The 18,218-nt window shown below is 46.2% G+C and overlaps 1 protein-coding gene across 1 annotated transcript in view; it reads right to left on the reverse strand.

The window, feature by feature from the left end:
* PRKCSH (PRKCSH beta subunit of glucosidase II) overlaps positions 1 to 18,218 on the reverse strand; it is a 313,184-nt gene that overhangs the window by 209,446 nt on the left and 85,520 nt on the right. The window contains exon 8 of the mRNA XM_086962739.1: positions 2,927 to 3,005. Coding sequence (XP_086818865.1) covers positions 2,927 to 3,005 — 79 coding nt within the window. The remainder of the gene's footprint in view (positions 1 to 2,926; positions 3,006 to 18,218) is intronic.

The raw sequence follows: 18,218 nt of genomic DNA on the forward strand, positions 1-18,218 counted from the left end.
TTAGTGACCAACTATTCCAGGTGTATGTTGGCCGGTGACTTGAACTTCTGGTTTGACAAACCAGAGGCGGACCCTCAGGCAGCTGTATTGCAGGAGCTACTGGTCGACCTTAACCTTAGGCAACACATAGATTCCCCCACTCATAAGAAAGGCCATAACTTAGACCAGCTTTGGTCCTACAACTTGCCTATCAGCTCCCTGATTATTGAACCCTGCATATGGTCAGATCATTTTTTGATACGCTTCTCTTTTCTGATCCAAGGGTCTTTGAAACGGACAACTGGAAGGGCATCGACATGCCAGCATTAATTGACACCCTGACTGCGACGCAACCCTCTTTATCACAAGATTTGGATTTGATGGAGAAATCCCTTTCGGACTGGCTTGTGAACGCGGCAGACACCCATGCTCCTTGGGTTAAAGTCTCTCATTCTCGCCCCAATAATGCCCACAAATGGTTTACCTCCCAACTTAACTCTCAGAAACTGGAGGTCCGCCAGTTGGAGAGGAAATGGAGAGCTAGCTATTCTACTCCAAATAAAGTGGCCTACTGTGCAGCCCGTAAAAATTACCAGAAAGCCATTCTCAAACAAAAAACGGAGTATTTTTCGGGAATTATCCTTAACTCACACAACAAATCTAAAGACATATTTAGGATAGTGCATGAACTCAGCAGCCGTGACCGAACAACTCCCTCTGTTATCCCCACCCAAGAGCTGTGCAATTCTCTTAACAGCTTCTTTTTGGAAAAAACTGACACCATCAAAAAGAGTATCCTGGCCGGCCCTTCACCCACCCCTTTAAGTGATATCTCTTCTAACCCGTCGCTACTACACTCATTTACTCCTATTACCTTAGAAACACTGACTACTCTTTTAGCCCGGGTCAAATCTGGCTCTCCATCCGACCCTTGCCCTCCACTCATTCTCAGAGATATCGGTCTGTCCCTCCCGCAGGGGATAATTACCCTGTTAAATAACTCGCTTTCCAGTGGCACTGTGCCAAAAAACTTCAAACATGCTTCTGTTGTTCCACTTCTCAAGAAACCAGGCACTGACCCTCTCATCCGTACCAACTACAGACCTATCTCCCTACTCCCATATTTATTTAAAAGTACTGGAAGCCCATGTAACAAACTGTTTGTCTAATTTCATCGAGACAACTCAGTATCTGGAGCCCAACCAGGCGGGATTCCGACCCGGCCACTCGACGGAGGCCGTCATCGTGGCTGTCCAGAACAAGCTCCGTTCGAACACTGACAAAGGCATCCATCAGGCGCTGATACTCCTCGATCTGTCGGCCGCGTTCGACACGGTTGACTATTCCATCCTGGTCAGCCGTGTCGAGCAGGCCGGCCTCAGGGGCTCGGCCCTGAATTGGATCACCTCCTTTGTCTCTGACCGATCACAATCTGTCACACTTGGTCCGTTTTCTGCTCCTAAATTGTTTTCAATTTGTGGGGTCCCACAGGGGTCCTCACTGTCACCTCTCTTATTTAATCTTTATCTTCGTCCTCTGCTTCACTCACTAAAGAATTATCAGGTCTCCATTTTTAATTATGCTGATGACCTACAACTTATATTCCCCCTCAATACACCAGATTCAGTTACTGAATTCCACAATGCTATGGATCATATCCATAGATGGATGAACCTCAACCACCTCAAACTTAACCCAGGCAAGACCGAACTGATCTTGCCTGGGAAAAGTGAGCTAAGCTGGGGTCCCCATTTCTGGCCTAGCATCATGGGCCAGCCCCCGTGCAAATCTTCATCTGTGAAAAGCTTGGGAGTCATAATCAGCGCCGACCTCACTCTTATGGGTCAAATTGGTGCTGTTGTCTCCGGGGCTTTCTTTCAGCTCCGGAAAATAAAAAAGATTTCCCAATTCCTTACCCACTCAGCCCTGATCCAGGTGGTCATTGCTTTGGTTATGTCCAGATTGGACTTCTCTAATAGCATCTACCTGGGACTTCCGCTTGGCCAACTTAAGAGACTACAACTAGTTCAAAACCAAGCGGCCAGACAGATCCTCAAGCAGCCAAAGTGGCAATCTATCACCCCTGGCCTGGAACAACTGCACTGGCTACCGGTGGCACAGAGGGTCATGTTTAAGACGGGCTGCATGGTTTTCAAAGCTCTTCAACACACTGGCCCTAAGTTTATTGAAGGCTTGGTACTCAGGTACACCCACTCACTTAATCTCCGTTCTACAAAGAAGGATCTCTTAATTGTTCCTTCCTTTAACAAAAAACGTTCAGGCGGCTGCTGCTTTGACTTTTTAGCCGCCAGCCTTTGGAATACGCTTCCTCTGCCCCTCAGACAGAGCCCTGACATTCTCACTTTTAGACATCACTTTAAAACTTGGCTTTTTAGACAGGCCTTCAAATAATGTTTATTCCTAATTTGGCTGTCTATTTTTCCTTTCTTAGTTATGTTCCCGTACCTCAGCGCCATGAAGCCCAAGGGCGTACGTGCGCTTTATAAATATTATTTAACATAACAACTTACGGAGTGGATGCAGTTGCACAGAACCAACTACTGCTACGCAGGAGCACTACAACAGAGTTTTCGTGATTCAGTCTGGTGTCTGGGGATAGTCACAAGGCAAGAAAGGACCCAGTTGCTAGAAGTGCCCATCAGAAAGACCTATTTTTGCCAAAAATATAACTCTTCTATGCATCAAGTGTGTAAAGGGTGTAAATCTTCAATCTAACTGAAGTGAAACACAATCCCAGGCCTGAGGCTTCACAGTACCCACGTGCTGTCCAACCTCTCATAAGAAAAGGGCCCAAACCTACACCTTAACCTCCCATATCCAACATTATAAGTCCTATACCACCCAGCACAGAATGTTTGAGGACTGCCTCAAAAATCTAACATGTTAATCACTCCCAGACTTGCAATTTTCCCCTCACAATCACTACCTGAGCTTCTTCATCCGAGATAGTCCCATCACTATCGCCGTCTAGCTCGGAGTGGCTTTGAAGTTCACTCACAGATATCCTGCAATTAAATTAAAAATAACAATACATCAATAAATTACAAATCAGCATCCCCTCTTAAGCTTTTGAGCACAACAAGTAGTTCTTCTAGGTTTTAACATTTCTTTCACAGGATGTGTTTGATTTGTTAAGTTGACTGCTTCTAAACTTTACATTTTGTTGTACTGTTCAAGATAGAATATTTGCACAACTGCAAGGACACCTGTTCACCTTTCAACAGTGCCTGTTATAGGTTAACAACTTCTAATGACTATTCTAGGACCCTCTTGCTGTGCAGTATACCACACTTTCCAAATCACCTCCATCAAGTTAGGCGAAAATTACCAACATGCAAACTCGGAAAGCTTTCTCTGAGTCCAACTTTATGAACATGTGACAGATTATACCCAAGGCAAATATGCTATTACAGATATCTCTGTGAATCTTCATATTTCCCTTTGGACTTAATTCTCCTCAGTTAATGTTAACAGGTAGGTCAACAACCGGATACTCCCAAAACGAGCTTCAATATCGATTTAATTATTCAAGTATACTATACATTCAGACCCTGAATCTATTTCTGGATTTTATTTGATGTAATACCATGTGACAAGGCCACTTGCATTTAATATTCAGCGTTCTTGTTTTTGGGGTGTTAGTACAGCATAATTTAGTGCAAGCCTTGTCACCACTGACACCAAAGAAGAAACAGAGACGCTACTGATACATTCATTAATGTATAGCTCTCATATTTGTACAAACTGCCTTATTTGCAGAGGGGCCATAAAAGATTACAGGAAATTACGCTGGTGCTGCATATTGGTTAGGACAGGGGACTATAGCTGGAGGCCACCAGTGAAAAAGCCAGTGAAGGGAAAGGTCTGAAAATAACGATACTGCACGCTGTTCACCTGTTTTTCATTAAAACTAAAGTTCATGAATATCACAAAAGTTATACTTCACAAAGAGGGCTAAAAAGTGGAAGTTAAAAAAGGCCCAACTTACATAAATTTCTATGTGTAATACAAAATGTAGCGGCTTGTACCATTAACCCAAAATGTATCAGTTGCTCCTACACTGACCCTTTATTCCTTACCCGATTTGACTTATATAACCCTTATGGGTGTTACCCTTACAACTCAACCTTTAACATGTGGTACCTTTACAACGCATGCCATTGTTAAGTATTTTAACACAGGACTTTACAAATCAGGTAAGTTTTTATTTTTTTGTTAAACGTCATAATCCCTTGTTTATGTATGTATGTGCCTACACATATATACCTACACATGCATATGTTTTAAAGCATATGTGTATATATCAACTGAACATCCAAATGCTAAAGTAACATTATAGTTAGGTGAACTTGTCAGTGTCAACATTAACGTTTTCAATTAATTAAAAAAATGAAATTCATCAGTTTTAGTTAGCAGTGCTAACTACAACTTGTGCCCCTGCCATCACATCACTCATGACCTGTTGTATGACATCATTTATGCCATCACTGATGACATCTCAAATTACATCATTGATAACATCACTGAGTCGTGGAAACTCTCCCAAGCCCAACTACCTAAATGTACGATTATTTGCCATCCTTCATCTCTTGAAGACTATTTAACTGATTTACACCAAATCACAAAAAGCTCAATCTGCGGACCAAGATCTAGCTTCCTGCTAAATTTAGTGTGATTCCATTCAGCAGTTTTTGCTATAGCTAGCCTTAAAGATGTCTTGGGAAAAAGCATGGGGAGGTGAGGTAGGTGAGGGAGTGAGGTAGGTGAGTGAGTGTTTGAGTGTGTGTGTTCTCTTCCTCCACGAAAGCCTCCAAGGATGACGACGACACACAGGTGGATTATGAATGTTTTTTACCACTTTTATTTTCAAACAAAAGCTTTTCGGCTATTGCTAGCCTTTTTCAATGATTGGGAGACACTGTTGTTTCTCCATATTTAACAACAACAAAACCATGTGACCATAGATAACGTTTTTTTATTATTATTTTATTTGAAATTGCAAAAGAACATATACAGATAATTATACTGTAACAATCAATGATACGTGAACAGTTCGTACGATTAGAACGGCACGCGATATCAACAATAAATTAGATGACACCTACAGACAGACAAATCTTGGTAGTAATCAATCAGATGGTTAAGGTGGCGGCATAGCATTCCAGTACATTAACCTCTTGGATGCTCGTGACTAGATCAGCTCGTCATGAGCCACGGCGCTCATGACGAGCTGAGCTCGTCATGATCGCGCCCGTTCCGTGGAAAGCTCGCACGCTGGGCTGATTCCCCTGCTGTGCTGAACGTTCCATTGGAACGGGCGCGGTCATGACTAGCTCAGCTCGTCATGAGCACCGGAGCGCCGTGGCTCATGACGAGCTGACCTAGTCATGAGCATGGGGGCGCTGCACGCGCCCCCCGCCCCCCAGCACAGCAGGGGAATCCCGCCAGCGGCGAAGGGGTTACTGACATGAGCAATCAGACATCAGTTATAGTCAACAGGTATGCAGTTAGAGGGCCCCATATATCGCAAGGTTTGGGGGTACTAGGTAATTCCTCAGCAGAACATGTGAATTGATCTCAATAATATACCAGGTCTTGTATCCAGTTTGTAGTTGTTGGTACTGGTCTGCCACCACAGCATATGGAAACTCTACGTTTGGCTATCAGTAGTGCCACTGCCACCAACTTCCTATGAGAGGCTTTAATATCATTAACTTTTCCCAGTAAACGTACCTGTGATACACATGATATAGGGAATCCCACCATCAATTGTAAAGTGTGTTTGACTACTTCCCTGAAGGAATGCACCTTGGGGCAAGCCCACGCTAAATGATAGAAGGCTGCATCAGGTGAATGGCAGCTTTTACAATTGGCTGTGGTTTGTAAACCATACTTATAGAGTTGAGTTGGTGTATAATACATTTGATGTATATATTTAAAATGCACCAGTCTCAAGTTCCCATTGGTTGTGAGTTGCCCGGTCATCCGGCAGCAGCTAAGCCAATCCTCTTCTGAATGCAGATCGGGTAGGATTGCATTCCACCTGTCCCGCGCCACTGTCCCCACAGTAACTACATCTTTTTGTGAAGCATGACATAGGCATGTGACCAGTTTGGCTTGCAAAGTGGTCGAATATAGGAGTTGCAGTGCTTCTAGTGTGGATGGTTCAGCCGGGAATTGTGGATAAAGCGCACGGAGAGCAGAACGCAACTGTGTATATATAAATGTGCGCATTGCAATATTAGTCACTTCAGCAAATATTGTTGACGCTTCTACAAATTTGCCCCCGGGAAAAACATCACCCATGGTGGACATCCCCATCTCTAAGAGTTTTCAGTGCACCCGCCTCCCTGGTGACTGAGATGTCAGTATGGTGTAATAGTGGCATACTAGGTGCATAAAGTGGCAGTTTTTGTGCCAAGCCCCAGCGGACGTTTGCACTGTGTCGCTCTCTCCTTTTATCAAAAACGGCATGTTGATTTACTATCATGGCCTGTAGTGGTATTGGATGTTCCGCACCTGCTTCTACTGCCATGTGGGGGATGAAGGCTGGTTCTTGTTGCCAATAATAAGCATAATGGGCCTGCGCACAAAAATAGTATAAATGGAAGTCAGGGTCTGTGAAGCCCCCTTGTTCATATGGCAATGAAGTCTTGGCTTCTTTCCTCCCCACGCAAGCGTGATCAGCAGAGACTGAAGCGTGTCAAAGAAGTGTTGTGTTAAGTGTTCAGGGATGTTCTGAAATAAATATAAAAATCTTGGAAAGACCACCATTTTCATTAGTGCTATCCTGTCTGGAAATGATAATGGCAATTTTATCCAGCAGGCTATTTGTGTTTCAAGACGTGAGGTGGCTACGCCAGAATTTGATTGGACCACCACTTGTAGGTCTCGGAGGATCCAAACTCCCAGGTATTTCACAGAGTCCGACACCATGTTAGTGGGTAATTGAAGGCTACCTCACGTGTGTTATCCATAAGGGGCAGGATAACAGATTACGACCAGTTTATCCCAAGTCCTGAGAACCATTAGAATCTGATATATTCTCGGATGAGCTGCGCGAAATAAATAGTGGGGTCTCGGACATATAGCACCATGTCGTCTGCATACATGGAGACATCCAGGGGTCGCTGATAAAATCGTAGTGCAGCCTGCGCATGGCACTGTCGCAGAACGCATGCTAGTGGTTCAATTGCTAAAGCAAATAATAAGGGCGACAACGGGCACCCTTGGCGTGTACCCCACTGTATTCGGAAGACAGACATTTGACCATTATTTCTCACACGTGCAACAGGCTCCATATAAAGCAATTTCTTCCAGTTGGTAAAAATAAAAGGCACACCCATGCGATGTAGAATGGCAAACATACAAGTCCATGAAATAGAGTCAAAGGCCTTGGCGGCATCAAGTAGGACCGCCACTGCCAAGAGGTTCGGTTCAAGGACATGCAATACCGCAAATAACGTGCGCAGGTTGTGGGATGTGGAGCGGGTGGGAACAAACCCCGATTGGTCTGGGAGAACCATAACGGGAAGGAGCAGTTTCAGTCTACTTGCCAGCACTTTTGCCAGTATTTTCACGTCAGTGTTTATTAAGGACTGAGGTCTATATGAATCGCATCCATCAGGGGCTTTATCAGGTTTTAACAGAGCTATTGCAAGGGCTTCCCGCAAAGTGGGAGGTAATTTCTGGGCTTCGTATGCCTCCATGTACATCTCAAGAAGATGTGGGGGCCAAGATGTCAACATACTCTTTATAGAATTCGGCTGGGAAGCTGTCTGTACCTGCAGCTTTCCCGTTTGGCAATGCCGCAATAGCTTCACGTATTTCATCTAAAGTTAAAGAGTGCATTAAAAATTCTTGTTGAGGGCGTGAAAGCCATACTAATGCAATGTCGTAGAGATATTTTCCTGTTTCTGTCTCATCTGCTGACTGCCGGTGCCCATAAATATCGGTGTAGTATTGCGCAAAGGTCTTTAGTATGTTAGGTGTATCACAGTGTGTGGTGTTTTCGTCAAGTATGCTTTTAACCACATAGTCCTTGCCCCATGGGTCCGCTATTCTGCCAGCCAGTGACCTTCCAGGCCTGCCACCCTCCCCGTAGAACCTGGCTACGCTTCTTTGCGACATGTGGCGTATTTCCTGGTCCGCTATCTCGTATTCAGTAATCTTTATTTTAATATCGGCTAATATAGCGGGGTCAGCAGTGGTGCTATATTCACGCTCAAGATCACCCAGCTCCTGTTCTAATCGGGTCATAGTGTCACACAAGTATTTTAAGACCCTGACTGTTAACTCATGCATGCACTCCAAATAGTCATTTTGAAGGCTTCCCAAAGTGTCCCCACAGATTGCACTGAACCAGTATTTGCAGTTTTTTCTTTACGGAGTGAAATTCCCGTCACGCCTGCTGTAACGCCACCGTGAAATCAGGGAACAGCTCTATTTTCATTCCTTGATAGGTCGTGGCTTCTTTCGCTCCATCTAGGCGGAGCACCGTGTCTCTGTAGTTCAGAAGTCGAGCTATAAGGGGTGTGGAGGTGCCCCCGTTATAGGCCTGGCTGCAAGGGATCGATGAGCTTATAGGCCTGGCTGCAAGGGATCGATGAGCTCTCTCCACAATTAGCACATTAGAGAAATGTTCTGCTCCCAACATGACCTTGAGCAGGGTTTCAATACGTTTCCATGACTCCTGTGTTGGTCGATTCAGGGATGCCCGTAATTCGTAGATTGTTCCTACGTGAGCAGGCTTCAAGGTCTTCGTTCTTCGCCTGGATCACTTCAAGTATTTTTTCCATGCTAGAGCATGATGCTCTAAAAACCTCCATTTTGTCTTCCGTTGTAGAGATACGCTGTTCAGCCTCGGCTATTCGCGTGCCATGTTTGTCAATTTTTGTCGCCATGTTACCCATGCGCAAGTTGAGATGGTCAATTTTCGCATCGATAGTATGTAGGCTTTGTTGCATACTGAGCATCAGACGTTCCAGTTTGGTGTTAGCGCCCGCTTCTGGCTCCTGCTCGGTGTCTGAAGCAGCTGGGGTTTGCGATTTTGTGATGCGCCGTGCCTCGAAGTTCACCTTGGATTGCTACTTGTCTGTTCTACCCATGTTTAGGCTGGGTTCAGCGACGCCAAATCGTAGTTATACAGAAGCAGCGGGGTAGGTAGTCTCTTGCTCCAGTGAGTGAGTGATCCCTTTTCTATGTAGCGCTAATGATTTTGCCAATACTGTTGTGCCAAGACAGCTGCCAGTTATCAGGTATAGTCAGTGCAGCAGAGTTGTGACAGTTCAGGCGCCGGTGTCAATCACTGCAGCAGCCCCACTCAGTGTACTCAAACAGGCGTGTTCAGCTCACAAACAGTGCACCACGGCCGCAGCTTCCACTATTACTCATAAGTGGGGACAAAGACGGGCTTCTGTATATGAAATGGCACTGCAGTGGATTCAATGCTGTCTCACTATCTACACGCGCAGAGCTCAGTCAAGTTCCCAGGCCGTCTGTCCAGAGAAAATCAAACAGGCGGCATTTTGTAGACTTACCCGGCCCCAGGGATTAGGTGATCTGGCAGCGTCCCTCAGCTACAGTTGATCAGCTCCCCGTGATCAGAAGTTCAGCAGCAGTAGCGGTGAGTGTTTAATTAGCCTCGGGGGCATCAGGCAAAGCTTCTAACTGTGGGGCCGGTCCTGCCATGGCAAGGCGCCCCGCAATACGGGAGGAGAGTGACGCACTACACGCGTTGCACGGTAGCGCTATAAAGTCCAGCGCTCGCGGTATAGTGAAGTTATCAGTGCAGGCACTGGCTAAGCCTCACAGAAAGCTATTATTGCTCCCAGGAGGGCGCCAAGACTCCGGCACGGGTCGCAACTCGCAGTTCCACCACTGTGCACTGGTGAGAACAGGTGCACGATCACAACCGCGACGCTGCCGCACTCACCCTGGGGACAACCGCAGCTGTAAAATAGCAGGTGGCGGACGTTAGTGTGTCTCGAGAGCGTTAGTGGTGCACTTTGGGGCGTCTCAGCGATGGTGTTTGCGGCGTATAGGGACCGCGCGTCACAGTGCTGTGGCCTTACCGCTGCATATCAGTGGGAGCAGACGCACCGTCTCATCATGAATCTTGCGGCAGTCATTCCGGGAGTGTCCTCAGCTACCAAGTAGCAGGCGGCGGGCACCGTTATATTTCGTGGATAGTTGGTAGCGCCCCAGGGATCGCCTCGACAATGGTGTTCTTGTCACTTAGGGAGTGCAAATCTCAACACCGCCCCTTCTCCACTTCACACCAGCAGGGGCAGGCGTACTGTCACAGCCGGGTTACAGCTGCAGGCGCTCCAGGACGATCATTAGCCACCGTTGGGCAGCAGGCTCTGGGGGGTCCACTTCAGCTCCGCAAGGTCTCCGGCGCCGCCATTTTGCTGAGAGACTAGGCGATGCGGTTTGTGACTGATGGAGACATGGAGTGACAAAGCAAACAGCACTACTGCAAGTCGTACTTGACAAGGTTTCAGAAAAGGCGCATGTTGAACAGGGATGGCGTCGTTATTGCAGGATATTTGGCGGATTGTGTCCTCGACCAGCAGAGCAGCACTAAAAGGCAGCCATCTTGCTCCGGGCTCTCTTGCGCCCCAACCATAGACAAAGTTGACAGACTAAAGGGCAAAACACAAACTTTTGTGAATGTGGTGGCTTTCTCACTTAGTAGTCTCTTAGAAGAGATCAGCATCCTTGATATGCTCTACATATATGTTCAAATTGCCTCAGCATGGAAATAAATATGCAATACATCAAAATACATTAACCCCTTCTGTGCTCATGACGGCCCCTGGCTCATCTAAGACAGAGAGAGACAGAGAGAGACAGGGAGAGACAGGGAGAGACAGGGAGAGACAGGGAGAGAGAGAGAGACACAGAGAGAGACACAGAGAGACACAGAGAGAGACACAGAGAGAGACAGAGAGAGACCCAGAGAGAGAGAGAGACAGAGAGAGAGATACACAGAGAGAGAGAGACAGAGAGAGAGAGAGACAGAGAGAGAGAGAGACAGAGCGAGAGACACAGAGAGAGAGACAGAGAGAGAGACCGAGAGAGAGACTATTTCACTGAAAAACTTAAAGGTTACAGGAATGTCACAGTTAGGCTCACATTTCAATCCTACAAAGCCAGAGAAATTCATCAGTTATGGTTAGCTGAACCAAGAATGTGAGCCTAACTATAATGTCCTAGTAACCTTTGTTTTTTTCCAGTGAATTTTAAAGTTTTTTTTTAATGCCATTTCCGAACTATAATGTCCCTACAACCTGGGTTTGTGAATCCTAGTGTGGGTGTGAGTCTGTGTATGGGTTTGTGAATGAGTGTACCAGTGTCTGTAAAGTAAGTGAATGGGTGCAACAGTGCCTTTGTAGAAATATGAGTGGGTGTGAGAGTATGTATATACGTGTAAGTGTGACTGTAAGAGTCTTTGTATAGGTTTGTGAATGGGTGTAACATTGTCTCTAGGGTACCTAAATGGGTGCAACAGTGTCAGTATGGGATGTGAATGGGTGTGACAGTGTATGGATGTGTATGTGTGTAAGAGTGTCTGCAAGTGACAATGGGTGTCAGAGAGTGTCACTGCCTGTCACAGTGTGTGTGAGGGTATTTTTCTGGCTGGCTGTGACAATAGATGCAAGGGTGTTTCTGTAGGTGTGAATCCCTGTAAGACTTTTTGGCTGCCTGTTTGAGTGGGTGCATGATTCTATTTAGTTTATAAAAAAAATTAAAAAAGCTTACCGATATCCTTGGATCCGCAAGCAAATTCACACCAGGGCCACGCAGAGCCCCGCAGACCTCGGATAACATTAAAGAAATATATATATATACATGTATTTTAACTTAACTTCTGCTTACAGCCTACTTATTCCCCACCCATGTAGTCAGGGAATCTCTACCCTGACCTTTTATAAACATTACAGCCCAAATTTGAGCCACGGGAACAGTTTCCTGATAAAAGAAAACAAGCAGCCGCAACTTTTCTGTGACGCTGCGGCCAGCCAATCTGCTCTTTACTTTGGCGCGTGAATCCACAGATTTACACGTGGTGGATACGCGTCCCCATAGATCTATATTTTTTTAACCTTTAATATCACTAAAACTACTTTACTGATTTACACCAAATCACAAAAAGAGTGATTTGCGTAACCAGTTTTGTGTGGTAAAGTTCAAAGGTCAATGCCTTGTGCTACAATTCCATGCATTTTGAAGTACAGCATGCATGGTAACGACTGCTATTCAACACTTACACATTATGTTGGGACAACAGTTCTCAGTATGGCTTTGTGAAGCTGTGCTATCATGTCCTTGTATGTTTCTGTAAGCTTCTGTATGTTTTTCATCTCAGTATGCCGACTGAGGGTTCTCCCATAAACTGACTGAAACATTACAGCTGGCACCAGAAAGCTCAGCCTCCTTTGTCAGTGTGACTCTTGCCAGGCTGTGTGCAGACTGACAGGGGTGGAAACATAACCTGAAACCAGGGAACATGCTTTTTTATCTGTCTCAGTACAGAAAAGGAATTCCCAGTGGCTTTTGCCCAGGCAAAATTTGTGCAGCTCCATGTAACGGGAATCATTTGCCTTCATGAATGTAAGGCCTCAGCGTGGTGTTACACATATATTTCATTGTGGGAGGAGTGGAGGAGCACCCAGGAATTCATAAACTGGCTCTACGATCCAGTACGATGTAAGTTATTCCCACTGAGCAAGCAGGGTTTGAAAAACCAAATGCAGCTGGGAAGAAAGGAGATCTAAGATTAAAACCCATGCTAGTTGCTGTGAGAAGTTGGCCTGATATTCAGTGTTCACTATTCTAGTGATCACTATGTATCAGTCCAAACAACCCTTATGGTGATTGGTTGTAAGTCAACCGATAGACCAGCTATCCTAGTAGCATGGACAAGAGCAGTCTTCGGGCTAAACTCTAGAGGGCGTGTTAAGCCAGCTGTTATACCATCACATATACCCCTTGAACACCAAGTGAAAGGACACCACACAAGTGTTATGAAAATAAACAGTGTATTTATTTAGATCACAACAGCCCTGTACTCTTTATGAGGACAGGGTACTAAGCACACAACAAAACTCTTACGAAAATACTTTAAGTTGCACAATTTACACAAATGCCCGAGGGGCACGAAAAACCATATACTATGGAAGTGGAATGCGAAATTACTAGCAGGTAAGTACTGGACTAATAGGCTTTGGAATCGCTAGGACTATGTTACTGAACCTTCAGATTACTTGTAGGAGGCCTAGGGGACTCGGGTGCAGAGTGTGCACTCTCACGCGGGATGCGGGACAAAGTCTATGGGGGCTAGTAAAAGCAAAGTTAGTGTTCTCGGGCGAACCCGATAAGGTAGGTCGAAAACGACAGTGGATCTGGACCCTTGGATAGTGAGGCTATGCTGGGGCACCGAAATGCCGAAGTTACCTAGCCCAGGGGCTGCGGCTGCATAGGTCTGAAAAGACGTCGGGAATCCTCGTTGACGAACCAGGAGCCTGAAGAAAGAGTTGCTGGCAGGCGACCAGTGAAGATTGTTCGAAGTGATCCAAGCCTGGATCGAAGATGGATGACACCTGAAAGCAGAGGGGACCAAGTTCTTGACCACTAGCCAGTGATCAGATGGCACCAGGAGGGCACCGGATGGTAGTCACCTCGACCAGGTGAGTGGGCGACGCTGGGCTCTGCAGTCTCACGGACCAGGAGGCGTTGTCGGCGACCAGGATGGAGGTGCGAGCTGTCCCACGATGGTTGATGCTGTCGACGTCGCTGGACCCAGGATTGGGGCAACAAGTCTTGGCAAATTCAAGCCCACGCGGTGGACCTAAAATGGCGTCTGGAGTGGACCAGGAGGGTCCGGGGTGCTCCTCTTTTGGAAGGGAGCAAGGGCCAGTCTGGAGCAACCAGACTAGCAGTGGTGATGTCGTCGGTCGTCGTCGGGAAGGCCACAAGCCAGCGGGCTAGTAGCCAGACAACGCGGTGAGCAGCCAAAAAGCAGAAGGGCCCCACGCAGATCTCGTGGATGCTGGGGGGCTGGACTTCGGTGCTGGAGCTGCTCAGGGTCGGGGCTTCTCGGACCCCAAAGCACTCACCAGAGGATCCCTCGGCGGTCGTGCTGGATAGAAGTCGTGCAGTTCTGATGAGGGCCGGTCCCTCGAGGTCTCGTCGCACCTGCGGTTCTCAGCTCAGCTGTAGAGGTAGGTAGAGGTCAGAGGTGCCAGGGAAGCCGGGTCTCGTCGAGCTGGTCAGTCGGATTCCGGAGGAAGGACGTGCAGCAAACCGCAGAGTTCTTAGATGGTGCCTGCGGATGCAGGGTGACTACTCCTTAGACACAAGGGAGAAATCTTGAGAAGAAGTCGAGAGTTCCTTTCGTAGAAAGTAGTTTCTTGATTCAAAGATGATCTCATTTGGAAGGGTCCCCGCTCCTGCCTTTATCCTAAAGAAAGGGGTGGGTACGCGACTAGGTCCTGCCCTAGGGGTGGGACCAGGAAGGGGGGTGGTTACACACCTCTCCCATGCCGGACTTTCCCCAGGCCAGGGGCTGGTGTGCCCCTGGAACTGGTTCTAGCCGGCAGATGCGTAGTGAGCACCGGGGTGCCACTTGCAGTCACCTTCCTGTAAAGCCCTGCCTACCCAGGATACACGAAACCCTGTCTGGGATGGTGATAGCACCGCCCCTGACAGGAAACCCTTTGTCCAAGCTCCCCTCGCTGGAAGGACTCCCAGCTGCAGGGGGTCAGACTCGTGTCTGTGGTGGCAGCATCCATTTTGTGATGCTGAGGCTTGAGTTAACTTTAACCGGGGTTCACAGTTACATACATGTCGTGTCCCTCTAGAAGGGTGGAATGCTAACCCCGTCGCCAGAATTGGCGAGGGGATAGTATTCCAATTCGTATGACACCTTACTCGACATGTTTTGATAAAGCGATACCAAAGATAGCATTTAACCGCGAGGATTATAATGCACTTAAGAGTATATGGTATGCGTAATCATGGAACAGCTATTAGGACTTGGTTCCGCAAGCTGCAAACGGGCTCAGCTCATGCCAGAGCACCATCTCACACGATTCCAAGCACTCTGCCTTCAGGATTGTCAAGGCCTGCCATAGGAGTGACTGATAGGAATCTGTGTGTCCATTTTAGGGTTAGATATAGGTATACTATATCTACAGCAAAGGGTGATTACACCACTTTGCCCCAGCTGTCGTGCAGCCAGTTGTGTCAGATTTAGATGGTCAGCCAGGGGCGGCATAATACATGCTTCAGCCCCTGGTAGGCCCTGGGTACACCTATGCCCTGAGTTACAGGGTCTGATAAGGTGGCCCAGTACCAATTGGATAATGTACCTAAGGTACATGGAATCCATTTTAGAGAGAGCAGTAGGCCTGGGGTCCTGATTGGCAGGGTCCCAGGCCAACTAAGTCAGAAAACCAGCAAAACACCAGGCAAAACGTTGGGGGCAACCATAGTCCGGTATCCACCTTCCTACAGTTGCCACTCTCACAAACAAGACTGGGGCTATGCCAAGGAAGCAAATACAAGGAAATGATGGACTAAGCACTGAAACTTTTCAAACACTCACCCTCAGTCACAGACCTGGGTTGAATCCATCATCGTTCTTTAGCTCACTCCGCCACCCCAATACAGACCCAGCTATATGCAAATCCATGACCCTGTGCCTCAGCCAAGAAACACATGAAAGCAATACTCATAACTAGGACACTCCCTGGGATTACACCTATGAGCAGAGAGCCTCAGAAGCGCACACTTAGGCGCCCTTGGCATAAACTTATTAAGCAGTTCTATGATCTTCTTTCTTCATCCCCGCCCACTCTTTCAGCAGACCCAGACTCTGCCAATAAATCACTGTCCGTCTGGATTTGTGGTGCTCTCGACTCTCTTATTCCAATAAAATGGTCTAAAGGCCGCTGCACCAAATCCAGTCCTTGGTACAACACTGAGCTTGCCTACATTTGCCCAGTCAAACACACGGTGGTTCCGGAGCAGATCGACTAACTACTTGCCCGACGCCCTGCTGATGCAAGTGCTGAAGGAAGCCGACCCTCCAACTGACGCACTGAAAAGAAGCTGTCTTTTCTCCTGCCGAGAAATCCAGCTCCAGTGTTTCCAGGCTACCCTTGCGGGTTGCTGGGAGATCGAGTCCAGAGAGAGAGATACCAGACCTCTATCATTCTAAAACCAAGGTACGGAGCTGATTAGATCCCTAGAGAATTCCTGAACAGATTCTTGGCAGAGAAATACTAAAACTTAAACTACTCCTCACTTACTCCTCCCTCGTACTAGGCTTAGGTTAGGTACACTGGGGTAGGCGTACGTTAGAAGCACCAGTTGAGTACTTTTAGCCATCATTTTATCACTGTATGTATTTTATGCATTTTATGTATTCTATGTTTATGGCTTAGAAACCATATCATGCTTTTACAGTACTATTTTATAATACTGTTCGTATTATATGCCTCATACTTCTTAACTAGCATTTCAATTGTAGCACTGAATTTCTTATGCTTAAGAAATAAGACTGTTCAATAAATACTTTTATTGAAAACCCCCGTCTCTCTATTTCTAAAGCAATTCTGGTGAAACTAAGCATGCACGATTGACTAAGTGAAATAGCCGTCTATTGTTTCCGCGACTCTAGAGATACGTTTCATTCTGGGGAAACAAAGTTGTCATGTTATATGGTAGTCAGAGACAAATTCATTCTTGTTTGATTCGAAAAAGTTTCTAATGACCTCTGAGCTAGCTGGCACTCACAATTAAGTCTAATATATTCGGTAGAGACCTAGTCGACCTCAGTCCTACGTCTAAACTACAGTATATATTATTCCAATGCGCAGAGCCTATTGGGAATATAGGAACTACACTACATGGCGCCCAACGTTTGGTAAGGCAATAATTTAACGCTAGATACTAGATTAACTCAGTCGTGCTTTTTACACAGACCCCTTTTTCCCGTAAAACACTCCAATAGACGTCTGGAGTGGGTAAAAGGTTAATATCCGCCAGAACCGAGTAGGACGAAAATCCTACGTATCAGTTTTTGGTTTGTTCAACATTGAAGGATACAGTGTTCCAAAATATTGTGCAACTAATCTTTGTTTCCTTGAAACTTGTTCTGCAAACTTTCATTAAACAATGTCGGACAACGGCAACAACAACGCAACCGGTGGAGCTGCAGTAAATGCGTACCAACCGGGTTTAGACGTTACAGGGTTTAATGAAAATGACGCAGATGTAGTAATCATCCGGCCAAATATAAGGAAAACCATAGCTATAAAAGTTATAGAAAATGAGGTATCATCAAGAGGTGGTAAAGTAATATTTATTATAGAGGCACATGAGTATAGGCAGACAGAGGTATTCTATTCATGGATTCTATTTCCTGCAGCAGATGCAGTAAAACACGAGTTCCACTACTACAAAGCAGAGGAACCTCCAGCGGAATACGTTCCTTGAGAGGACGTTGAAATTCCACCAACTTACCAAGAGCATCAGCTCTGGTTTAATGGCGCCCTACAACATCAAAATCACATTACAAGGCTCGGTCCACTAGGTAGACCAGGAGCTACATGGCCAGTACTAGCCAGCTATACACCACATCCTGAAATTGAAAGGAGGTCAGATGTAGAATTATTAGCTCAGCTAAAACAATTAACTAAAATACATAGACAATTGGTTCAATATGTCATGCGGACATTAACGGTCCAACCAGCTGTAAGAATTCCACAGCACACCCCTCATCAGGGTAACACAAATAAAATCACACCACAGACTATACAGTCAGTCATTGGTAAACTACCAGCGAAACGAGAACAGATTCCGTTCTGGTTAGCACAAAAAATTACTCAAATAGAGGCAGTATTTCCTGATAGTACACCTCATGAAAAACACAGGATTCTGACATTCTGTTTACCTATGGGGATTGCACCACACGTAGAGGATTATGACACTTGGGGTACAGTTTTTGCTTCAATCATACTAAAACGCATGGTGTTCCGTCCATGGCGGTAATACCAGACGTTCTAAGACAGATTCAAAATGAATACGGTCCAGAACCGGCCTTAAATCTAGGTATGAAACTACATGAAAGATTTCAAACAGGTCTCGGCTATGCTATTAGCCAATATCAGAGGAGAAGCAGCATCAGTGGCAATCCGCCAGAAATT

This window comes from Lissotriton vulgaris, chromosome 1_1 (assembly GCF_964263255.1).
Source record: "Lissotriton vulgaris chromosome 1_1, aLisVul1.2, whole genome shotgun sequence".
Taxonomy (NCBI): Eukaryota; Metazoa; Chordata; class Amphibia; order Caudata; family Salamandridae; genus Lissotriton; species Lissotriton vulgaris.